The 21,328-nt window shown below is 35.5% G+C and overlaps 1 protein-coding gene across 2 annotated transcripts in view; it reads right to left on the bottom strand.

Annotated features, from left to right (window-relative positions):
- Positions 1 to 21,328, bottom strand: part of PIBF1 (progesterone immunomodulatory binding factor 1) — a 106,246-nt gene that overhangs the window by 36,277 nt on the left and 48,641 nt on the right. For both annotated transcript variants that reach the window (XM_059466591.1, XM_059466590.1), the window contains exons 11-12: positions 6,276 to 6,441; positions 2,838 to 2,988 (exon numbers count right to left, since the gene is read on the bottom strand). In XM_059466591.1, coding sequence (XP_059322574.1) covers positions 2,838 to 2,988; positions 6,276 to 6,441 — 317 coding nt within the window. The remainder of the gene's footprint in view (positions 1 to 2,837; positions 2,989 to 6,275; positions 6,442 to 21,328) is intronic.

Here is a 21,328-nt window from a genome sequence, read left to right as displayed (position 1 = left end):
ACAAGGATTCTTAAAACACATTTAGAAAGAGAAAAGCCTCTAGAACAGCATCTGTGGTAAGTCACATATCTAGTACATTAAAAACAATATAGAAATTTCAGTAAGTATGACAGAAAAAGTTTACTAACGTGGCACTACAAAGACACCAGCACTTCAGAGCTGTCTTAAATATGACAGAGACTTCTTAGGTGCTGTTAAACACCTCTGGTTCAGAAAACCATAAAGAATAATTTATCCTGCTTTGTTAATACCCTTCTTTTTAGTTACATATTCAGTGTCAAATGTCTCAGAAAAACGTCAGTAAGATCCTGTCCTGTAAATTCAGATCTGTCTCTAGTGCCCAGTAAATGTCACATCAGGAAGACAAACACAAAAGAAATTGGAAATGTTGTAGGTATCAAAATAATATTCTGTATCAGTGTGTTCTTCTCTTCTCTTACAACATTCCAGGCTCTTCACCTGACTTTGTGGTGTAAATTTACATTTTATAAGCTAGGGGACACTTCTTAATGACAGTTTCTTATGCTACTCAGCAAGGACGTGCCATTGTGAGGATATAGATGGGTTCAGTCTTTTTCTTAGAAAGATACTGAGCAATGGAAACAAGAAAAATCAAACAACTAGTCTACAACAAAAATACCCTAGCATGAAGATTGTACTCTGAAAAGGAAGAATAGACAAAGGCCAAGGAAATTTACTACTGTTATTCATCTGGAAACCTCTTAGGCACTGTAAGAACTGGCTATATAAATTGTTGATAGCTTCCTGAATAAGCTGTTTCATGTCATTTCAATATTAATAAAGTAAGGCATAATGATCAGGGAGTAACAGTAAAAATTCAGTGATCTCTTCCACATGCATATTTTCCAAAGGGAAAAAAAAAAGTGCATATATATGTGATTTATATATTATATGACAAAAGCCATCTCACATGTGTAAATAAATACACAGTTTATTAAAAAGTCCAGAGAACCCAACCCTCACTGACATCCCTAAATAGTGTAAAACAGCAGAGGCTTCATGACTCAGGATGAAGAAAAAAGAATTATATGCTATTTAAATATAAAGAGGTGACCACAGGAATGAAGATTAATCCTTATTATCACTAAAGTCTGTAGAAAACTCTAATTGTCTTCCACACAATACTTCAGTCTAAATTATATTCCAAGAAAGATGGACTGAAGTATTTCCATAAAACACTTGATTTAAAAAATAGTTATACTTCCTTTCAGTTATTTTTCTACCATTACCTATCTATGACATTTAACTATCAGGGCATAATTTGAGACACAGGAGGAAGTATATCTGTCTTCTCCTTCAAAGTGTTTACTTAAAAAATTACTTTTTTCCTTCTGTTTTCCCTAATATACTAGACTTAACTAGTATTAATGTTAACTTTCTATATCAAATACAGTGAAATAGCAAGTTCAGTATTAAAGAGAAAGTATATTGAAATAATATTAAGCTATTTAATAGCTTTTTTTTCTCCAAGGAAATCAGAAAATAAAGTCACTATATTTTAAAATAACAGTTCATTTGCAAATTTTCCTTTCTTTATCATTCTGCAGCATAGAATGTTAATTGTAATTAAAATAGATATTTGAGAAGTTAAGAATAATGAAACTTAACTGCTGTCCCAAGATGCGTAAGAAAACGTAAACCAATGTAAACAAAAACCAGTGTTCTGAACTCTACTTTCTCCTTGAAGAAAATGAAGGTAAGGTCCAAAAATTCTGTGTTAATATATAAATACTCCTTAGGCAGGTATATACACACACACACACACACACACACACACACACACACACACACACACAAATACTTCAAAAAATGTATTACTGACTAAACCAGAAGTGTGTATACAGCAAACATGCAAACATGCTTATGGTCAGACTGGAACCTTTGGGTACTCAGGCCATTCTAAGTACAGGCTGCAGTGCATAAAATTAATAAAGCATGTGCAGTCTGGTCACTAACATTACTACATCTTGATAATGCACACTTTATCAGACACTACTGTTTATATATAAAGCTTATGCAATAAACTTCTATACTTATAAATTGTGACTATTTTTTGAAGGAGGAAGAAGGAGAAAAGGAGATGACAGTTGAATTAGTCTGAAATTTTAAAATATCCTACTCTGTCTACCCACTGGCTAAAAGATTTCAAGATTAGAGTCAGAGTTTCTAATTAGAAATTAATTGCTTTGTGGATTGATTTAGGCTAAGAACCAAATAGAGATTTTACACAAATTTTGCTGTGTTTGGGAACATTTTAATTTTTTCAAATGAGAGACAGAAATTTTCAAGAGTAATCAGGTAAGAATTTAATCCATGGTTTAGTACTTGGAACAGACTGAGCTGCCACAAGCAACTACTTAATGTCTAATTATTATTAATTCAACAGAAGGAAGAGGTTTTTTCCTCCTTCCAATTAGTTAAAAAATTCACATTAATCACTGTAATGAAATATAAAACCTGTATTTGCCTGTCAACAAAGAGGGCTTCCTGACATTTAAAATGTACTAAAATAATGGACAAATCCTAAAGAGTGTATCTAACTATAATGGAAAATTAGAATAAGGAAAAGAGAAATGACTGAATACTGAGCTGATTTTCAATAACCACAAACTTAAACATATGGATGTTTGATAAATATTTACAGGTACACTTAGAAACCCGCCATTAATATTTTCTATCAAAATAATTATTGCCTTTTACTTGTCAGGCATAACGAAGAAGAATGACAGACACTGTAATTCTTTCCAAGTCATGAGAAAAATGATACTGTAATGCCAGAAACACTTACAGATAAAACAACTTGTGACAGAACTTACTTTCTGCTGTCTGCAGTATTATCTCATCAAGCTCTTTTTCAAGTTTTTCGTACATATCTAGTCTTGCTTGAAACTCAGAATTCTGTGTTTGAAGCTCAATAATGCGGGTTTCACTAGAAGACTGAAGACTGTAAAACTCCTTTGTAAGCACCTGTGAGAATGAATAATGGAAAGATCAGGGATTCAGCATTACAGTGATTTCTGAATGAGGCAAAATATAATACATATAAAATGTGTACTGGTATGATAGCAAATATTTGATGTAAGTTTTGCACAGCAAAGATTAAAGTACTTTAAAAAGTAGTTATTCTTTCAATAATATGATCTTGCAAAGATTAAACTCTCAGATCTTAGGCCTATCTGCTGAGGCCTTATTAATTCTAAGAAGCTGTCTGAAAAAGCTGCAAGAATTTTAAAGGAAACTTAGGAAAAACCAGGTAACAACTAAAAAAATTTACACACAGCAGTCAAAATAGCATAAATGCAATAATTTTTGTTGCTTTAACTGGATTCTGACTTCAGTCATCAATTTATGAACATTCCTTTGCAGAATACAAATACAAAAATTTGCCATTAAAGCCATACCAGTCTTATTACTTACTTATTAATAAAAGGTAATATGCTATTAACATTCAAGACTTATGTAAATACTTAATCCACTAAGCTTAAACAAAAGACTCATATTCAAAATTAAAAGCTATGAAGGCCTGCATAATAATTTAAGTTTGATAAAGTACTTGATAATAGGAAAAAACATTGACCAAATAAACACATCAAACTGGAATAAGAAAGTCCTTGATATGTAAAATAGTAATCTACATACTTTGCAGAAAAAATCCCACCATACAGGTAAAGTAATAACCAAGTGGTACTGCTGTGAAATTTCATATTAAGTTCCAAGTAAAAATCACAAACATTCAGAATGACAAGTGAATATAGATTTGCAGGTACAGAAATGTATGCACAGTGTGCAGAGCAGTAATATTAGAGTCACTGTTGAAACCATGAAAGAATTCACAATGCTTAGAGAAACAAGCCACTTGAATATCAAAGGTTCAGTCCAGTGTCACAGAAGAAATACATGTATATGTCAAAACTGGGCAACATAAAAACCATCTGTTTCCTAGGTTAGCAAGAGAAACTACTCTATGCCCTAAATAAAAGCGAGAGTTAGTCCAGAAAGCTGTCGCTGAGCCACAAGATACCAGTGCCAACACTATTAATAAAGACTAACGTCCTGTAATGGTAGGGAAAAAACCTTAGTACATTAATGCTATATATAAGAAAGAAAATTAAAAAACCCCAAGAATTCAGTCAAAAGGAACAAAAAATAAAAGCTTCAGACATCAAATATTAATTCTGCAAGAATATTTCTTAATGAAAGAGCACTTAAGTGCATATTTCTAAATGAAAGAATTTAAAAGTGTCTCTCTAAAGAGAAAAACAAGTGCCAAAAGTGTCAGTAGAATTGAATGCCAAATATTTGAGTTATTGTCAGATCAAAAAATTTCCACAAAGAAAATGAAAATATAACTCAAATTGAACTACATTCTCCAAGTTTAGACATGTCTGTGCAATTAAAAATCTATTTAGCAACCTCTAAGTTTAGCAAAACTGGCACTCCCAGTGCTTGTGACCACAACTAACCCCATCAGCCAGGATCTGAATGTCCCAATACGGACAAAACAAGAAATTAAAGTCTATCTGAAGCTCTCTAATTCTGTTGCCACTCTGTAGTTCCTTTTCATAAACAACTTAGCCAGGTTTAGCACTAGAAATGTGGGAATCTGAAGACTGGCATCCTTCCCCCAAAAAACAAAGGCTGCCATACAAATAATTTTCTTCTGTCCAGTCCAGTTTGTATCCTGACATTCGTTTGAAACTACCAATCTCATTTAATCTCATAAATAGCACTCTATGATATCTTTTTGGGACTAAATTTGGACAGGTGAAGAAATGTGGTTTTAAAGTAAGTGTTCTCTGTGGAATACTCACATTTCCAAGATTAAAATAAGTGAACAGGATATGATATGTATGTTTTGAAGATGATGAGTTCTAAGCTTGTAGAGATGAAGAGGCCCAAGTGGTTAAAGCCCACATAAACAGGTGCATTGGCTGCAGGTGCCCAGGCTGTGTCCCTCAGCCAAAAGTGCTGCACCTCAAGGGAACCCTATTTAATAAAGCACAAAAATGGTGCATGGCAGTGAGGAGTGAGGGGAAAAAAAGTGAGAGAGGGCCATGTTGCTGACACTGAGGTGACATGAGGAGGGCATGAGGTGCTCCAGCTGCCACAGCCACGGAGCTCTGCAGCCCATGGTGGAGCAGGTTGCTTCCCTGCAGACCATGAAAGACCACACCAAAGCAGATGGCCACACTGCAGCCCATAGAAGACCCCATACTGGAGCAGGTGGACATCCCCAGAAGGCACTGCAACCTGTGGAGAGCCCAGATAGGAGGGAAAGTTTCTCCTGAAGGAAGCTGCAGGACATAGAGGATCCACAGGAGCAGGATAAAAAAGTGTGAGGAGGAAACTCCTCCTGAGAGGAGCTGTTATGGACTGACTCGAGCCCCTATTTTCCATCCCTCCCTGCACTGCACTGGAAGGGGGAGGTACAAGGGTCAGAAATGAGGGAGGGAAGTTAAAATAAAAGAGAACAGGGTGGGCAAAGATGTTTTACTTTTTGTCTTTGTTCCTCACCATCCAACCTGTCGATGGGTAATAAGTGAAATTAGTTTTCCCCAGATCAAGTCTGTTTTGCCCATGATGGTAATTGGCAAGTGAGGTCCCTATCTTTATATCAACCCATGCTCTTTAAAAGCTTATTTACCCCACGCTCATCCTCTTCAGGAGGAGGAATGAGTGACTGGGTGGGTGTCTAGCATCCCACCAAGGTAACCCATCATGCCAGGACTAGCAAGGTTAGGTCTTTTCAATGCTGTATACACCATGCTCACCTTGACTTTTTTAGCTGAGAAAAATTTATTCCAGAAATTGTATATCAATAAAAATTATTTTATTATTTTATTATGTAACAGTACTATTACAGGTCCTAGTTGCAAATAATGACACTGAATTCACTGTACCTTTTTTGGTGAAACTGTCTTCTCTCCCTACAATCCTCACACAGACTGGCATAAGCAGCTCTGTGATACAAGCAGATAAATAAGCCCCACATGAATGAGGTTCTGTCTTTAACATCTTTCCATGAGAGATTGTTTTGCTTTTTCCTCTCTCTGTGACCTTCTGTTCCATTAAACTGATCAAACATAGTAAGCTGTGTCATTTGACTCTGCTTCTGGGTCATTTGACCACAGTTTGGTGGAGATACTAATTCAGCCATGCCATGTTGTTACTTTTTCTCCAAGCTTTTCCACTTTACATTCAAATTGAAAACAACTATGTTAATGCCCTGTAAAGTGTCTCTTTATATAACATACCTCCAACTTTCTCTGGTATTTCTCACATTCCATTTGGCACTGTGAAAGATTCTTAGCTGTTTCTTGTTGCATGAGTTGAACATGTTCAGTTTCAAAGGACTTTAACTTACTTTGGTGAAGAAGTTCAGCAACTTTGCTTTCTGTGCCAAGCTGCATTTGTCTATACCTAAAAGAAAAATGAAAAAAAAAAAAGTTTTGACAATTCAAAAATAAGCAAAGTTGGAATATATCCTAGTTCTGTTCACCACAGATATAAATTTCAAAAATTAATACAGTATTTTGTAGACTTTAATAAGTATTAGTATGCAACTACTGTAACCTGTATTTAGGACAGCATTAGGAAAATTCATTATTATAATGACAATACAACACAGTAGGTGGAAACCTCTGTCAATGGCTTTTCTAAATATGTTATTAATGTGGAATCAAATGACAATGATTTTACAGCATACCTATTTTCCTTATTCTTAAGGAGTTAGATCAATGTGAATCTCCTTCTTGGTAGACAAATGCATGCACTGAAGTGTTTTCATTGGAGAGACACTAATGAAATTTTGTCCTCCCTCTTCACCACCATGTGTTACATGTGGTAGGGAGAAGGGGCATTAGACATCAGTGATATCAGTGGTGCACCCTTTGAGATATATGGGTATTTGCTACACTGCTTCTTCCATACCCAAAGATATAAAGAAAACTCAGACCACAATGGTGTAATTATTTCCACAGTCACTCAGAATCACAGATCCTTCTCAAAAAACAGAAATTAAGTATAATTTTTAGAAAATCACTATAAGGTAGTTATAAGTGACAAATAAGATTCCACTCAGAAGTGGACTTTTATCATTTATCTTATTCATCCATTCTACTTAACAGGCAATCTCAAAAATAAGGTGTAAAAAAGTTTGACAATAGAATACTATAATATTAGATTGATGAAAATTTAGGTGATGTGAAGAACAGGAGATAATCCAAAGAACCTTCACATTAAATAACATACAAAATTCAAAAGACATATATGCAAAGTAAATCACAGGTTTTAAAAATGCTCCTTACCGTATACATTAAATGATGAACTCTTACCTGACAGTTTTCATTCATAAGTGAGATCTCAGGATTTATTATACTTGATAAAACCATTAAAACTTTGGTTCAGTTTTAAATAATGGTAAAAACAAACATTTTGGAAATTGCTGTGGAAGAAATAAATAATACAGAACTCACTGTGTCACTTTGCAATTCCATGTTGTTGCCTGCATTACTGAATGCTGGCAACCATTCTAGAACCTCACCTGACAAGGAACAGAAGTGTCAGAGCATCAGAGAAGGGTAGGAAGGGTTACATCTGACATGCAGCAACATCACACACTCACACAATTGCACTGTGTGGAATAAATCACCTAAGCAAGCTAGGACCCTACAGCTTGGAAAAGAGATGGTATAAGGAAAAGGAAGAAATAAGGGGCTTGTCACATCATGAGAAGGGAGAACAGAGATAGGAATCAACTGTATTTTCCAATAGATGAATGAGAAGTCATCCAATGATGCAGAATGAGAACAAATATGAATTGCTCTTCATGCATGAAAGCTGTGGAATTCCTTACCATAAGATGCTGTGGATGCTAAAAAATAACATTTATTTGAGAGAATACTGAACAACTTGACGCAGAGAACTTCTTGGAGTACCATTAAATGCAAGATGGTACTTATCACACTGAAGCCACTTCACAACAAATTGCAGGATTTCCAGATAAACCTTTACTCTAGCCCAGCATGGCTGTTGTGTTAGGTGTCATCTGTCAAATAACAGTTGCAACACAATTCCACCCTATTTAGCACCTAATCTTTAGGTGGGATGGAGAGTGTTTAACAAAACCAAGAGGATTACTTCAAATATTTTCCCTGAGGATTTCAGATGTAGGAATGTTTCTAAGGCACAAAGAAGGAACAATTTTCACTGGAATTAATCTGAACAGAACAAACAGGTGTCATTATGATGTCCCTGATAATTGCTCTGTAGACAGCCATTTATGTATAAATAGTCCAATGCATGAATAAGATTGTTTCCTCACTGCATGAGCAGAGCTTGGAAGTTCTGCATACTGAGCTCATCTAAAGTTTTTCTTTTAAAAACGATTTTGTTTTCAATAGCACGACATTTGTTCTCAAACAGAGTTATGGCACTCAAGCTGCTAAACGCCAGTTACCTATCCACTACTTCAGTCATTTCAAGTGCTGATACTTTCATTACTGTCTTCTGACTATATGTTCCTGTTTCCATTTTACCACACAAAAAAATTTCAGCACCCTAGAATTCTCCACACTTTGCACCCAAGTGGCTGTGGACATGACACTAAATCTGTCCCGTTACACACATTGTTTATAATCCTGGGAAGAATTAAGTCTTAATGAAGACCCATGTCATTCAGCCAACAAACCAATGAAACACACAAATTTAATTTAATTATTAGTTATATTTATTGACTTCCAGCAACAAATTCACACCTTCCACCTCAACACAAAACAAACAGCAATGCCTTCCTGTACACAGCCTCAGACTTTCAACCACTCTGAGCTTCAATGACCTGTACTGTACTGAGCTGACACACTGGAAATATGCATGAACAGAGGCAACCCATACTTCTCTGTACTTGATGGAGAAGGCTGTAGTTCTCTGATGATTCAATCAACTGGGTGCTTTCAGAGCATGCTTCTCTACCCAATTATGAACAGTAACTTCAGAAAGAAGTTTTATCCTTTGATTTGGAAATTTGAAGTAGTTTACACGAGCATGATATCTGTTTTGCACTGGTAAGGTTATGATGGGTCAGTTTTCCTTTAACCTTACTACACTGTTGATCTCACTAGTAACTCATTCACCACAGCACCATTCAGAGTTTCTCTGTCATATTTGCTTTTCCTCAGCCAGATAATATCTCTGCTTTCTTGGCTACTATTTCAGCTCAAGTGTGTGTGCATGTGTGTACAGAGTCATGTAACACAATGTGCTGAAATACATTCCTTTATCTGCCTAGATGGTCTCTGAGGGAAAACAAAAAAAAACCAAAAACCACCCCATGCTTTAATACTACTATTATGGAAAAAAACAAACAGTGGAATGTGGGTCTGCAGGATTTTTCTCCGTCAAGAAATTTTAGCAAACTTGATATAATGAAAGAGTAGAGTTTGTAGTCTCACAGAAGAATGAGGGCTGGGAATCAAAGAGAAATAACAGACTGAGCCAATGAAAAAAATCTCACACGTAAGAATCATCTAGAATGAGGTCTCCATTCCTTTATGTCTCTCTGCCATTAGGTTGACCAGTCAATGACGCCTCAAGTTTGCTAATGCAGTGATACAATGGTTATCAAAAAAATTATTACTAGAGTAAAGGAGAAGAAGGAATACTCAAGAGAGGGACTTGAACTCTCTTTTGTAAGGTTTGAAAGATATTTTAATCAGAGAAGCTTGTTTTTCAAGTAGTGAATAATGATATAATAATGTGTCAAAATATGCATACCAGAGAGCAGAGAGAAAGATTTAATGGTAAAATCATATAGTCTGGATACTGAAGAAAATATGGCAACCAAGTCTTTTTGAATGGAGGGACTATAAACTGCCCACCTACAGAACCTGAGATGTACAGCAGTACTCCTTAAAAAGGTAATTGAACAATTGTACATTAGAAGACAATAAATTTGTAAAATTACCCTTTTAAGAAATGACAAATCCTAGTACTAAACTTGTTGATAAGAAAGAATGCCAAGCAAGTAAATAAAAATAATGCATGTTACAAAGAAAGTCCTACCAAAATGATACAACATGAAAATCTAATTTTACAATTTTATAATTTTGTAAAACCAGATTATACCAACCTAAAGCTTTGTGGGATATATTTTAGAATTGTTTTCAAGTTTAAAAATGGAAAAAATCCCTGTAAGTTGTGAAATCACCCTGAGTACACAGTTGGGTCAGTTCCAGATCTAAGATCTTTAAGGCAATTAGAATATACTCTCATATTTGTACAAATGTCTGTGCTTTGGTTCAGTGCCAAATTTGCAAAGAAACCTAAAGACATTTCGTCCCTAACCTGTCCTCTTGGAAACCTCCTACTTCCAGCCCCAACATGCCCCCTCGTGCTCCTGACCTTGTCCTTCTCTGTCCTAGCACCAGACCAGTCTCTTGAATTCCAATTCTATTTTCATTCTTTATTCCCAGGACATCTGTTTTTCTTCTTTTCTATGTTCATAGCCTCTTCAGCCTCCATTCCTATCTTATAGCCCTACTCTCTGCATTCTGGATTTCTCTCTACTCCTTCACCACCCTTGGAGTTTGGCATCCTTCCTCAAATCCTACCCATCCATACCTTTTGCAATTTGAGGTTCAAATCCTAGTTTAACTTTCTTCACCTTCTGCAACTGAGTCTGCCTGTTAAGTCCTCCTCAGTTCCAAAGTGCCCTAACCTAAGTATAAAAGTACACAAATGAATTTTCCTTACTCTCCTTTGTGCCAGTTGGAGTCACAGAAGGAGAAACAGTGGTCCAGAAGGACCTCAATTAAATTCAATCTGCCACAGACTGCACAAATCCTGTCCACACATGCAGCAAACTGCCAGACCCCAGTTCAAACATGGGTACTCAAAGGATCTTGTTTCCACTCGCTCTCTTTTTGTTCCTTGGCACTAAAAACTGGTTGCCTTATTTCTGAACAATCAAAAATTTCCCATGATTTGTGTTCACATGCTACTCACTAAATAATTAAAAATGTAAGAACTCAGATCTTTAGTTTTCAAGTGCTGTCATTGTTCAGCTTTTGCAGCACTCAGATTAAGTCTCATTAGTCATGTATCTGGCTGATTTCACAAAATGAAAGTCTGTTTCAATATTTACTGGAAAATGGGTAAGAAATCTGTCATTCATTTAAAAAGACATATTTTATGAAGTTTTTATACCAACTTTATAGGAATTTTCAGGTTTTTGTAGTATTTATTACTTCGTTCATGTCTATCAAATACATTAAACTATTTCTAATCTGGTCTAAAATAACAATGCACTTGGTAACAACAAATTTAAATACTTCCAATAACAACAAAAGCTCTGACTGTAATGATTAAACACAAGATAAAACATGTCATTTGCAAACTGTTTAAGCAATGAAAAATTTGTTTGTTGAAATAATTTTCACTTAAAATCTGTTTTTCCCAAACAACATGCTGAGATTTTTTTTCAGTACAATATTCCTGGTTCAGGTTGTAATTAAAAAAAATAAATCCAGAAACATATAGCTTAGACACTAAAGGGTAAACTTGATTTAGCATTCAAGTTCTTACCAGATGTTACATTTGCTTCGTATCAAGTAATTAAGCATACAGTACTTTTGCATGTGGTTCAGTAAAATCTGAGAGAGAAAGCTTAGAAGCTTTGTTTAAAGCTGCTTGCTTCAAAGCAGATTTTTGTGTTTTGCAGCATCCTAAGCATTTATTTTGTATTGGCCTCTGATCCTCATTCTGTCAAAAAAAAACTTCCCCATTCTACTTTGCAGTTTATAGGAAGTGCTAGTTCTAAACATCCACACTCAGCAAGATACACAGCTGGTTTCCACTCCTTGGAGCTTTGGGACTCCTAAACCCAAAATCACTTCTGCAATAAATAGAAGTTCTTCAGAATGTAGGACCCTTTCTACCCTAACTAGACTAATGCCCAGTGTACACTAGACTACAAGAATGAACAGCATGAAAGCCTTAAATGTATCTGCTGAAATTACAGAGACTTGTGCTAACTGACAGGGACAGAAATCCATCTTTGTTTCTCTGTCTCTGGACCATGCCACTGTGCTTTCTTTTATTTGACTCTCACTCTGCAAATGTAAGATTCTCCCCTGAACCAGGACACAGCTTCAAGACTGCTGGGCAGAGACCACTTCTGCCAAGCCTGTGCTTGGGCGTCATGCCTCAGTCATGAGAATTTCCTAATAAAACTTCACTAGGGAATTTTCTCTCAATCCTGGAGCTCTGATGGGCATCAAATATAGCCTTTCACTTACTAAAAGTGCATTCTTTATTTTGGGCAATTGTAAAAAACAGAAGAGCAGCTCCTGTCATGCCTTTCTTACAAAAAATGAACCAGGGTGCAATTGCTACTCTGCAATAACACAGTGCTGCCTCTGTATACTTAGTTTGCTCACTTACCTAGACTGTTATTTCTTGGTTTAAATAAACAGCATATTTAGTGACTCTTTTGTTATTTGAAATGAAATAAATGAAATAAAATGCAAAAAATGCAATTAAATAAATGCAAAAGATGTTAAAATAACTGAACTTTACCAGTATACAGACATTAAGGATGTGACAGCATCCTTAACAAAAAGAAAGGACCTGAAGAAACGAGTGAGCATATAATAAAGGATGTGATATAATTTTACTGTTTCCTCCTCAAAACTTGTTTTTTAGATACATAAATAGGAGAACAGAGTCACCTCAGTAATTTTTAGGAATCTAATGGTAGTTGCTTTTCTCTTTGCCTATACAAATTAGTCAAGATACATAACATTGTGTTCTCATTTATGTTTTTAGTGCTTAAAAATATAGAAGCATGAAACACATGGCTGGTCTGAGAATACCTACCAGATCAGGTATTTCAGGAGATGTGGGCACAGAGATACCTAATTGGGAATCCAAAAATGGAAATTACCACCTCACAAAATCCCTTGAATGAAGCTTCAAAATTGCCCAAAGAAAGATTAAAGATCCATCTTTTTCAAACAGAAAGGCTATGAAATGAGTTCTCTGAAGCCTAGTGAAGAGATACCAGAGGAAAGAGTTTCATAAATGTTCCTAAGTTCAGGACAACAATCCAAGAGGGAAACACAGCCAAGCTAAAGGGTGCAGACATCAGCACCTCAAGCCAAAGTAAGTCAGAAGAAGCTGAAGAGTTCTATTGCTTATGGCACAGCCTCAATACACTGCACAAAGTTATCTTTTGCATCTGTGTGCACTAGCATATAAAATGGCAGAAGCTGTGGATCTTGGAAGTATGAGAAACATGCTTCTGAGGTGGACCATACATCTGGATGAGCAGCAGAACAAGCATGAATAAATTTCCCATTGCCTAATCAACATCTTTGCTCAAACAAATAAATACTTTGTTTAAAAAAACCATCACTTTGAAGTGACAAATTGAAAAGGATCCCGGCAATGCAATATGTTTTTGTCTATGGTACATATTTTAATCCAACAGAAAGAACCCAAAGTACATTTATTAAAATCTCATTAAATCTTTAGTCATATTTTCTATGTATACTTTTCTCTATTTGATTTCTCATGCTATCCCAAACCATTAACTTTATTTGGTTTATTATTTTCATTTTCATTTCTTGGTTTACTTCATTCTTTGCAAAAAAATGCCATACTAACAAAGCTGAATTTTGTACTAAATAAAAAATAAAACAAGGAATAGTACAGAGACTTATTCCCCAATTATGTATATTGATTAATGAGGAATAACTTGAAATTGTAACTGTGAGAGGTTTTGATATGAGAAATATAAAACAGATCTGAATGAAGAAAAGGCCATCAAGTTTCTTGATATTTAACATTAAGAAATGAAAGCATCAACTTTTAATATTTCTCTACACTAAGTTCCAAGTTTGTAGCATACATTTGGAATTGCCTGACTTGACATTTTTTTTTTTCTACTATTCATAATAATTTTTTCAAGATACTGTACAATTTTGATAATGATTCCACAATTTACTTCCTTAAACCAAATATTGGCTTTTTGAGAAATTCTACTACTTTACTATTATAGTACTTATGTTTCTGGAAAATAGTTGTAATTAATTGCTATTGTAGCAGATAAAACAGACTTGAACAGATCTGACATTGGAAGCTACAGAAATTTTTCATTACATTATTATTACTGCACTACAAACATCACAAACATTGTTTTTCAGTGCTCAAGAAAATTAAAGAGATTGGAGTCAACAGTTACAGAAAGACTCTGAGTCTGTTGTCTGAATTGTTTTTTCCTCTTGGATAAACATACAAAAATTTGTGTCTTTAAACTCTCCCTTCCCACTAGCCAGAGAGGTTATATTTAATCAAATATACAGTTAAGTCAATATAAATGCTTTCTGGTATTTCTTGTGATTCCACATGGAATGATTATCACTTGCTAGCCTAAACAGAATTCATTATTTGTGGAGGTATATGCTCCTGTTCCTCTGATTAAATAGAAAATTCATTAACATACTTTATATGCATGTATGTACTTAACAAAAGATAATTACTGTATGATTTTTAATGCCAATAATGCAAAGAGGGAAAAAGTCAATGTCAAAAGATTGAGAGAACAGCAGTTACATAAATGACAGGAGCAGCAACTAAATGTTCCTCTCCTTTTAAGAAATAAAATCTAAAAGGCATTGCAACTACCAACTACAAGAAGAAAAATGTTTGGAATGCCATATACCTCCTTAAAACAGTCAGAAATAAACATACAAATATTTAAGTTCTTAATTCTGTAAACGTAACTTTTATGAAATCAATAATATAAAAACTAAAATTGTTTTACACAGTGATAAAAAAATGGATGATCAGCAAGGAAAAAATAAGAAAAGGAAGCATTATCACTGCACCTTCCTGGAAAAGGATAGGGAGTGAAATGAGAAGGTAGGGACAAATCTTTTGAGGTAGGGCTTTGTCTGGGAGACCATCAGACAGAGCTGGTAACTGCTGTGCCACCAGAGACTGCTTACTCCCCCTCCATTTTCCCCACTGTGAGCTGAGCAGAATAGGTCAGAAGGTTAGGGTACAAACTGCCATAATTTAGCAAAGGATTGGTATGTCCTTTATATCACACATAACAGGTTTGATTTCCTGATAAGCAGAGTTCAAGGTACAGGCATACCTTGTTATCTTTCAAGGACATGTTCCTAAAAGTGCTACAGTTAGCAATGAGGGACAGCAAACTACCTTTTCCCCTAATAATTAATGTAATGAATGGTCTTAGTGCTTGCAATCACTTATGAGAGGTCAGCATATTGCTGCATAATATTCCATTTATTCTTCAGTGAAATTATGCCTTAAAAATAACATCTCAATAATACAAATACAAACCAATTATTAAATAATGGAGGTTGGATGGGATTTCAGGGGATATCTAATCCAACATCCTGTTCAGAGCCAGGTCATCTATGAAATCAGACCAGGTTTTTCAAAGCTTTAGCTTCTCAGGTCTTGAAAACTCAAGGATGGAGACTGCTCACAGTAGTGCTGTTAGTGAAAAAGATTTTCTTTAGACCAAATCAGAATCTTCTGTTTTATCTGACACTCTCTCATCCCTCTTCCATGCCCTGCTGTGAAGGGCCTGGCTCCATCTTCCCAGTGACCTGTCCAGAGGCTCTGGGGGGACTGCTGTCAGGAGCCTCAGAGGTCAGGCTGAACACACCCCCAGCCTCTCTCCTGGGCCAAGTGCTCCGGCCCTGACCATTGTGGTGGCTGTCCTCTGCATTCACTCCAGTTTATCACTATGTTGCTTCTATTGGATATCTTGAAACTGGACTTTTCTTGATGTCTTGACTATTGTCCTGATAATACAGCACAGGATTTTGTAAGAGTATACTGTTGGCTAATACTGAGCTTGCTGTTTACAAAAAACATTTGTTCCCTGCAAAGACAAGAAGAACGATCCCCCAGAAGATAATCTACATTTCCTTATTAGCAAATGAATGTTACATAAAAACTATTAATATACTAAAATTCACATACCAAAGACTGCTATAAATGTATTTCCAGCAGTTGTTTTAAATGAAGTATGATACTAGAAAATACATGGCTTTCCATCTGTTTTTCAGAACTTAAAGGAGCTTCCATTAAGCTGCCTGCAGGCCATCAGGCATGCTTCAGTGCAACTGGGCAGCTCAGGGGAGCTTTTGTTAGAAGAGCAAAGGATGGAAAGACACGGTAATGGCAACAGCAGAGATGGGCATCAAAGGATACTAAAATGACTGACAGACAAGCAGCGGGTAGGGGAGCACAACTGGATCTGTCTTCTTTCAAATCTAAGATATGTAAAATGTCCTTTCCCAAGCAGTCACAGCAATTGGAACCACATTACCATTAACAGGAAAACAAAGAAGGCAGTGTGAAGACCTCTCTTCATAAGCATGACTTAAAAACAAAAAAAGTTCATCAACTGCATTTCAGCTCTAGAGACAATTATCAAATAATAAAGTGTTACTGGCTGGTTTATTACAAGTCCTAAAGTGTAGATATTTATGTGTGTCATTATCCAGAAATGAAACATATATTGGTTCTAATTTCTTGAACTGTACAAGTCTTTCAAAGCAAACAGTCTTTGTAGGAACAGTAAACAGACAGACAATGGTATCAATAGCACAAGAGAATATGGAAGACATTTTTACAGCCCAAAACAAAAGGAACAAGCTACAGTCACCCTAAGCATGCTTATAAGAGCTTGGGAGTGGTAAATGAATAATGAACAGATACATCACCAAACTGCTTATGACACTAATGAAACAATCCCATTTCTCTTCATCTGCAAACATGAAAAAGGTCAAGTGAATCTAAGCTTTCTATAAAGCAGGCTATCCTAATAAATTCTTCAGTTATCAAATTATCCTATACTACCTGCTGAGGCATGTGAGAAATGAAAATACTTAAAAAATGCAGTAACTATTGTGAAAAATAATCAGTTAACTCCAAGCTGTCTCCATTCTTGAGCATATTTGCTTTCACAGCATACTTTTCTGTATTTTATCTGTCATCTGACAAGTTTAACAAAATTTTTATAGAAAGACCCAACTTTGCCTTTACAACTTAAGTTATTAATTTGAGAAGAGCAGTACTGTGAAAAGCAGTTGAAAATAAGGAAAACAAAATCTAGTATTGAAAAGAAGAAGAGGAAGTCAGGATTCATGAACTATTGGAATACTACAGACTTTCCAATACAAGTTTCATGCATATATTCTAAGAGTCTTAGATGTGATAGAACCACTTTTCTCCAAAGGCACAAAAGCAAAAAGCACTGAAATTAATTTATTTTAGTGTATATCATTCTCATTCATAATCAAATTTTCTGTTTCTCTGCTTCCTCTGATTATGCCCAGTTCTCTTCGTTCTTCCTACATATCTTTGTCCTATTTTTTCTATTTTCCTCCCATTTGCTCTGTTCTCTCTCACCATTTCAACAATTCCTTCTTTAGCTGAACTATCACAATCCCTGCAATAACCACAACTAAGTAGTATAATTTTCCTTTTTCTTGTAGAGGACTTGAAAACAAATGTTTGTTCTTTTGGGTCTTTTCCCCTAATGGGACTTGTGGACAAAGACACTCGTGATTTCCAAGTATTCCCTGTCCCAGCTGAGTAGCATATCAAAGTCAGCATCTTTTTATTGTGGAAAAAAGAGAAAACTCCTACTACTCTGTGTGTCCAGTGCTTTTACCATTTCATCCCTGTCATTATCCATTCTTTCTAGGAGCCCTAGAATGTGGCTCATCTATCATCCAACTAAGGAAGCAACTGCAGATGCAATTCTTGTACTCACTGAAGAGCTAATGGTTAGTTTCTTCGGACATCTCATATTGTTAGCATTAATTCCTTTGATAAAGGAACCCATTCACTGAACAGTATGATAAAATATGGCTTTAACCTTTTGTATTCTTAGGGTTTACAAAACTTCCACTGAATGGGGACCTAAATACTACAGAAGAAGTTAATTTCCTTTTAAAATTGGAAGAATGAACTGCTGAACTTCAGTCTGGCCATCTCTTTACCAGTTCTGTATTAATATTTAGGTCATGACTGAAAAACAGTCTAGTTACCACTGCACTTCAGTTAACCTTATTCTGTGTGATCTGCAATACTTTTGCTTTGTTTATTACAAGAAAGTTTCAGTAGGTGAAGGTGTTTAATATTTTTCCAAAGTAATTTAAATTGTGTTCCACTCTGAGCTTCATTCTTAGCATTCCATTCTTCTGCTGTTAAAGCCTGAACCAGGCTAGAACCAGACTTTAGGCTTAATCTGAAACTCCTTAATAGGGTAATACCTCAATTTGCCTTAATTCAAAATGGAGTCATCTGTCAGAAAATAAGAAAATCTGCACACTGTCAGCTGTTCTTGGAGATGCAGTGTTTGTATGTACATGACACTAAAGCATGCTTGTCTTAGCAGTACTAATGGGATACACAGTCTAATACTTTCACTACTGTTATATAAGTGGGCTGGAGTTTGGCCCATATTTTCACTTCTTTCCAATCTCAGAATTCCTGGTAATCACAAACAGACATTCAAAGGCAAGCAATAAACAGTGTACACTGCAAATGTGCCTATAGAAATCCTACTTTAAAGTTACAGGTAAATTGCTTCAGGACATCCAGACTGTTAGTTACTCCATATGTATTCCCCACAAAACCACCAAGTGTATGGGTTAGGAATCTTCAATAAAACCTGCAGAATTACCATCCTGAAAGCAACATAAAGCATAAGGGTTTCAGGAGTTAAAACATGTGACATGCAGTGCAAACCTCGGGTCAATTTGTGCTGGGGACCATCACAGTGACACAGGCTTTACTACATAATTGTTGCAGTGTGAAAATCCAATACATTATGATTACAAGTATTAGAGCTTTTTCATCCAGTAAAAAAGCTCTTGAGGCATTGAGGCTCCCTAGGATCACTCTGGCACATGCTAAAAAGTATTTAAACGTTTGATGTCTATTAATATCAAATGAAAGCACGTGCAGAACTTCCCTGCAGAAGGATACATGGAAAAAAATTCTTGTTGCTGCCTGATGGAGTTAAAGGGCCAAACACTTCAAAGTGCAATATGTAATGTAGCAGTAGCCACATTACCTCAAAAACATCAGGGACCTAAGCATAAAATAATTCAAAAATCTGATTGACTCAGACACATTGAAAAACATTTCCTCATATCAGATATCCAGTGACTATGCTGAGTAGGAAAACTGATAATTCAGCAGTACTCCTGAGAGGGAGAACACTACTAAGAACATTATTAGCTATGTTTCCATTTGCTGAATCTCCATTGTTACAGGATGTTGGGGATTTACTGTACAGATGATTCCTGTTGGCAAAAGCAACATAGGAAAAACACTCTGCAGCTTTCCCAGCTAGAAAGCAAAAAAACCTTCTCAAATTCATCTCTGATTTGCTAGAATTTGAAGAGAATGAATTACACTTACTTCCTGTTGATGTATAATCTTGTGTTATCTCCAAGCTCTTTGAAAACAGGTCTTCAATAATGACTTTTCACTTCAGTTATTTTTCAGCTGGGAACAAACCATCCTACTGATGGTAGGTACTGATTTACTCAACACTCCTATCACATGATGAATTTGATCAGTTATTCCTAAGTGAGGAGATCTTATTTTGCCTATTTTTAGCAAACAATATGAGAATAGTGTCACCCCATCATTATTCATAAAATGATTTTGAACTTACAGGCAGAGGACAGAATACATTTTCTACTTCTTAAGTTCCAGGGATATGGAAGTGTAAACTGTCCTCCAGAGTGAAGCTTAAGCCTTACATCAGCAGATTACTGGAATTAAGTCCTTAGATGAGGTAAAAGGTCTCTGTCATGGGAATGAAGTTTTTAGGAAGTTAAGATCAAAAACACTTTTACTCAAAATAGGACCTCCACCCAAGCTTCCTGTTTTTGTCAAGGAGTTCCCAGACTCTTTCAGATGAGAGTCTTTCTGGAATTTTTAATACTAGCTTTTCTTGTCGATGTTTTGGACCTTGCATGAAATGCTCCTCTTTAAAGCAGAGTAAACAAAAAACATTACAGTCAAATTTGAGAATTACCATCAGTGAGAAAGTGGTGGTGACACATTGGAGAAGTGAAGATAAAGCAGAAATCACAGTATAGTTCTGGACCTTGTGCTCTAGTCTCTGCTTCATATTGAAAAAGACTAAGTATGATAATGTAAGACTGTGGATTGTAGGTGACATGCATGAATATTGATAAAGATGGGAAATTGTCATTAAACTTGAGTGTATGAATGTTCACATGAGGAGACAAATACCTAAGGGATACCAAAAAGATGTTATTTCTAGTGCTAAGATTTGAAATGCAATTGGCCACAGCAGGTTTTCTAACAGATGTCTGGGCTTTCAGCAATGAAGGGCATTTTCCAAGGCTGCACTCAATACATAATGTAAGGAGAACAGTAAATTAGTTTTCACTTAGCTTTGTGATCAAGTCAATAAAGGTGTATGTGCAGACTAGTATAAAGCTAGATCAGATTAATGCAAAAATACAATAAGCTGGATACATAGTCTTAGGTATAGCCAAAAGTAACCAGAGAGATTACCTTATTTGACCAACACAATGTAAATTACTTTTTTAAATTCTTGTTTGAATTCAAATACATTGGTAAAAGTAAAGAGTATCTGCTTTGAGAGACAGTATTTTAGATACATCTCAAATTTTAACCAGGGATTATTCTGGCCTGTGGCTTCAACTGTTTAAACAAATTTTTTTGAACTTTCAAGAGATATTGTCCCTTTCAGAATAATTAAAAAGTATCAAGCTAATTCAACTCTGCCTGTAACACCAACGCTGGGAAGACTCAGAATATTTAGCATTTTATCTCATTTTAAAATTGCTTCTTCGAAATAGAAGAGAAACTGTTCTTTATGAATCTCTGTTCCCTAGCCACGGAATGTAACACAACTCAACAGAACTTGCCTGTTTATATAAAATATAATCTCTTTCTGAAAGCAAAGGAAGTATTGGTTATTTGCCACTTACCATGACACACATCATTATAAATTAATGAAGGAATAAAACTTTTTACAAGTGCAGCTATCCTTCCCAACTACTATAGCCTTTTTTTTTTGGTCAGTGACAGGAAGAACCTTTTCTGGATTTCCTTGCTGGAGTGTAAAGAATTACTTTTAGGCTTGTGAAGTTAATGTATTTGACAGAATTTAGAAGTTACTACTTCTATGCCACCTTAGGGGTTTTAAAAAATTCAGAACAATTATATTTCTTATTTAGGCAAAGTC

This window comes from Ammospiza nelsoni, chromosome 2 (genome assembly GCF_027579445.1).
Source record: "Ammospiza nelsoni isolate bAmmNel1 chromosome 2, bAmmNel1.pri, whole genome shotgun sequence".
NCBI lineage: Eukaryota > Metazoa > Chordata > Aves > Passeriformes > Passerellidae > Ammospiza > Ammospiza nelsoni.
Note: the sequence above shows the minus strand (reverse complement) of the source record. Positions and strands in the feature narration are given on the sequence as shown.